The 2,716-nt window shown below is 39.2% G+C and overlaps 1 protein-coding gene across 1 annotated transcript; it reads right to left on the bottom strand.

Annotated features, from left to right (window-relative positions):
- Positions 1-1,930: 1,930 nt before the first annotated feature.
- On the bottom strand, positions 1,931-2,716 carry LOC140150302 (uncharacterized). The gene has a single exon (XM_072172310.1). The coding sequence runs from the start codon at positions 2,714-2,716 to the stop codon at positions 1,931-1,933; it is 786 nt and encodes a 261-aa protein (XP_072028411.1).

The following is a 2,716-nucleotide window of genomic DNA, read 5'->3' as shown; positions in this document are numbered from 1 at the left end:
TGCAGTGAGTGACACATACCTCTCAGTCAGTTCCGATATGATCAGAGTAACGCTTTGCTGTTCGTACACCCTCAAGTGGTCCCTGGGCATGAGAGAGCAGTGCTCTGATACAGAATGATTTACCCAGGTTAAGGTGGTACTACACCCCCTGATTGTGACTAATTTTGCATTTTAAAAAAAAATAACTACACACTGGTAACAAAGACAGGTGGTTCATTATATATGTTAAGAAATGAGGTACATTCTAGCGGTACCTCTTTTCTTTTATAAATAACGTACCGCCTGTCTTGAGTCACTGAAATTCCAGTGTAGGCCCATTCCATGTCAACTCCAGGGATGTGCACCGCAGCACCTCTTCAATTTTTTTTTTTTTCTGTGTGGTGGTAGATATTGATGAGAAAGTAAAATCCTGAAAATTTGAGCTTCATACTCCATTTCGTTTTCCCGTGGCATCAATTTGAAATTTAGGGGGTCAGCGTAAAAATGTGTCGCAACGCGAAAGACGATGTTTGGAGGTCCATAAATGTATAAAGGGAACCCTTTAAAACTGTGAAAAGTATGTATCCTGGGGTACTTTTTGGTGTAGAATTCAAATCTGCTTGATGCCACGGGAAAACGAAATGGAGTATGAAGCTCAAATTTTCAGGATTTTACTTTCTCATTAATATCTACCACCACACAGAAAAAGAAAAAAATTGAAGAGGTGCTGCGGTGCACATCCCTGGAGTTGACATGGAATGGGCCTGTAGTAACTGGATTCCTTGCCCCTAACTTTTGTTACCAGTGTGTTATTAGGTTCTGAGAAAAATGCAAAAAATAGTCACAAATTTATCAAGTGGTGTAGTACCACCTTAAACACGAAAAGAGAGGGCAGCGTATAGATTCTGATGCAGAATATCCTGGGTTTATTCCCGTTGGAGACCAAATCACTAACAATAACTCACTTTCTTAATTACTGCACTTGAATTGTATGACAGTAAAGAACTGCGCACCAAGTTCGATCAGTGTACCGCCTTTCTTTTCGTACCGAAAAATATATCCTGTGCCAATAAAGTATCCTTACACTTGGAAAAATATTCGCAATTTCAAGACAAAACCATATTGGGGTACATGCACTATCTAATCCTGCACATTATGACACCACATTGAATCCAATGTGACCTCCAGAAGTAAAGTTACAAGCAATTGAATAGACGAAGCCTATACAAGACGCAAAAAGGTTAAACAAGCACAACAAAAGACAACACAGTTTCTTCAATGAAGCTTTATTTAAAACAGTTTTTATTTCAGTTTTTACTTCTCTGTACTTTTCATAACTCTCATTTTATTTGTCAGTTATTTTGTTGAATAGGCAAGTTTGTCACTTCTAAAATGGGACCTTCTAAAACTTCTAAAACGGGATCAAATGCTTGTAACTTTGCTTCTTGAAGTCACATTGGATTCAGTGGGGTGTCATAATGTGCCAGATTGGATGGTGCGTCTATTGAACAAATAAATTTACGAACTATTCTTTCGTTATAAAATTTGGATTTTTCTTCCAAGTGTAAGGATACTACTTTTTTGGCGCAGTATATGACTGTATAGGACTTTATCCCGATCCATCCATGCTCGCTCTAGTAGGTTTTCTCCGGGAGCCCGGTTTCATCCTGCTTTCAAAATTATTTGTTGGTAATCAAAATTTCCTTCACCCAATTTGGAATTGGGGAGCTGAACAGATAATCTGTGGATGTTGCAATCTAAGTACTGATAGTTTGAGTCAGGCAAACGGTCTAGTTGATGCGATCTGAGTATGATGAATCACCGTGGCAGCGAAATTACAGCGCTTTGAATACTTTGGAAAAAGGCGCTATATGAATCCAAAATTTATTTATTTATTATTTATTGTTAAATAACAAGAGGAACGGTTGCATTGCAAGATGGCGTACTGTCTTTATAGTTCTTGTTTTTTGTATGACAACAGCGTAACTGGCCCGGCAATAGTCGGAGTAATCTCAGTACAATGCTTGCCAAATACATCTTTTGTGTCTGGTTTACATTTCATGGAACTTTCACGAGGCAGCTTTCGATATGTGTATTTCTTAGTACTGTTACGATGTGTATCGACTGCTTGTAATATAGCTGCCCTCTGGGCTTGCATGACCAGATCATCTTTAGCCCTGTTGTTGATTGAAAGTCTGATTTTGGGTAACATGGCGGCAATGTCTTCCGGTAGCTGAGCGATATAGTCTTGGAAATTGTCTCCATCAAATTCCAAATCATCAAGCCCAGTAAACACGCAGATAGAGTATTTCATGACGTCAGTACCGAATAATTCTTGGCAATACTTTATGGTGTTACGCAACTCTGCCGTAAAACGTCCAATGCGGAGAACGAACAAAAATGCGTCTATACCGCCATCTTTAGCTATAAACTCGAAATCAAATATCTTAGACAATTCTGACTCGATATCCTTTTTATCAATATCGGTGTTAAACAATCCGGGTGTATCGATCACAGTGACCTTTGCATTGCTGCTTGTTAAAGGAGGCTGGCTTGTTTTTGCCTTTGCATTGCTGCTAGTTAAAGGATGGTCGCTAGTTTTGTCAACGCAAACTAATGAGTTTGCACTTACACTTGGTTGAAAGAGTGGTTCGCCTAGAACAGTGTTGCCGGTAGCGCTTTTGCCATCACCTTTGCGACCGATTAATACAAGCTTATACCATTTTCTGGATGCCAT

The sequence above is a fragment of the Amphiura filiformis genome, chromosome 4 (genome assembly GCF_039555335.1).
Source record: "Amphiura filiformis chromosome 4, Afil_fr2py, whole genome shotgun sequence".
NCBI lineage: Eukaryota > Metazoa > Echinodermata > Ophiuroidea > Amphilepidida > Amphiuridae > Amphiura > Amphiura filiformis.
Note: the sequence above shows the minus strand (reverse complement) of the source record. Positions and strands in the feature narration are given on the sequence as shown.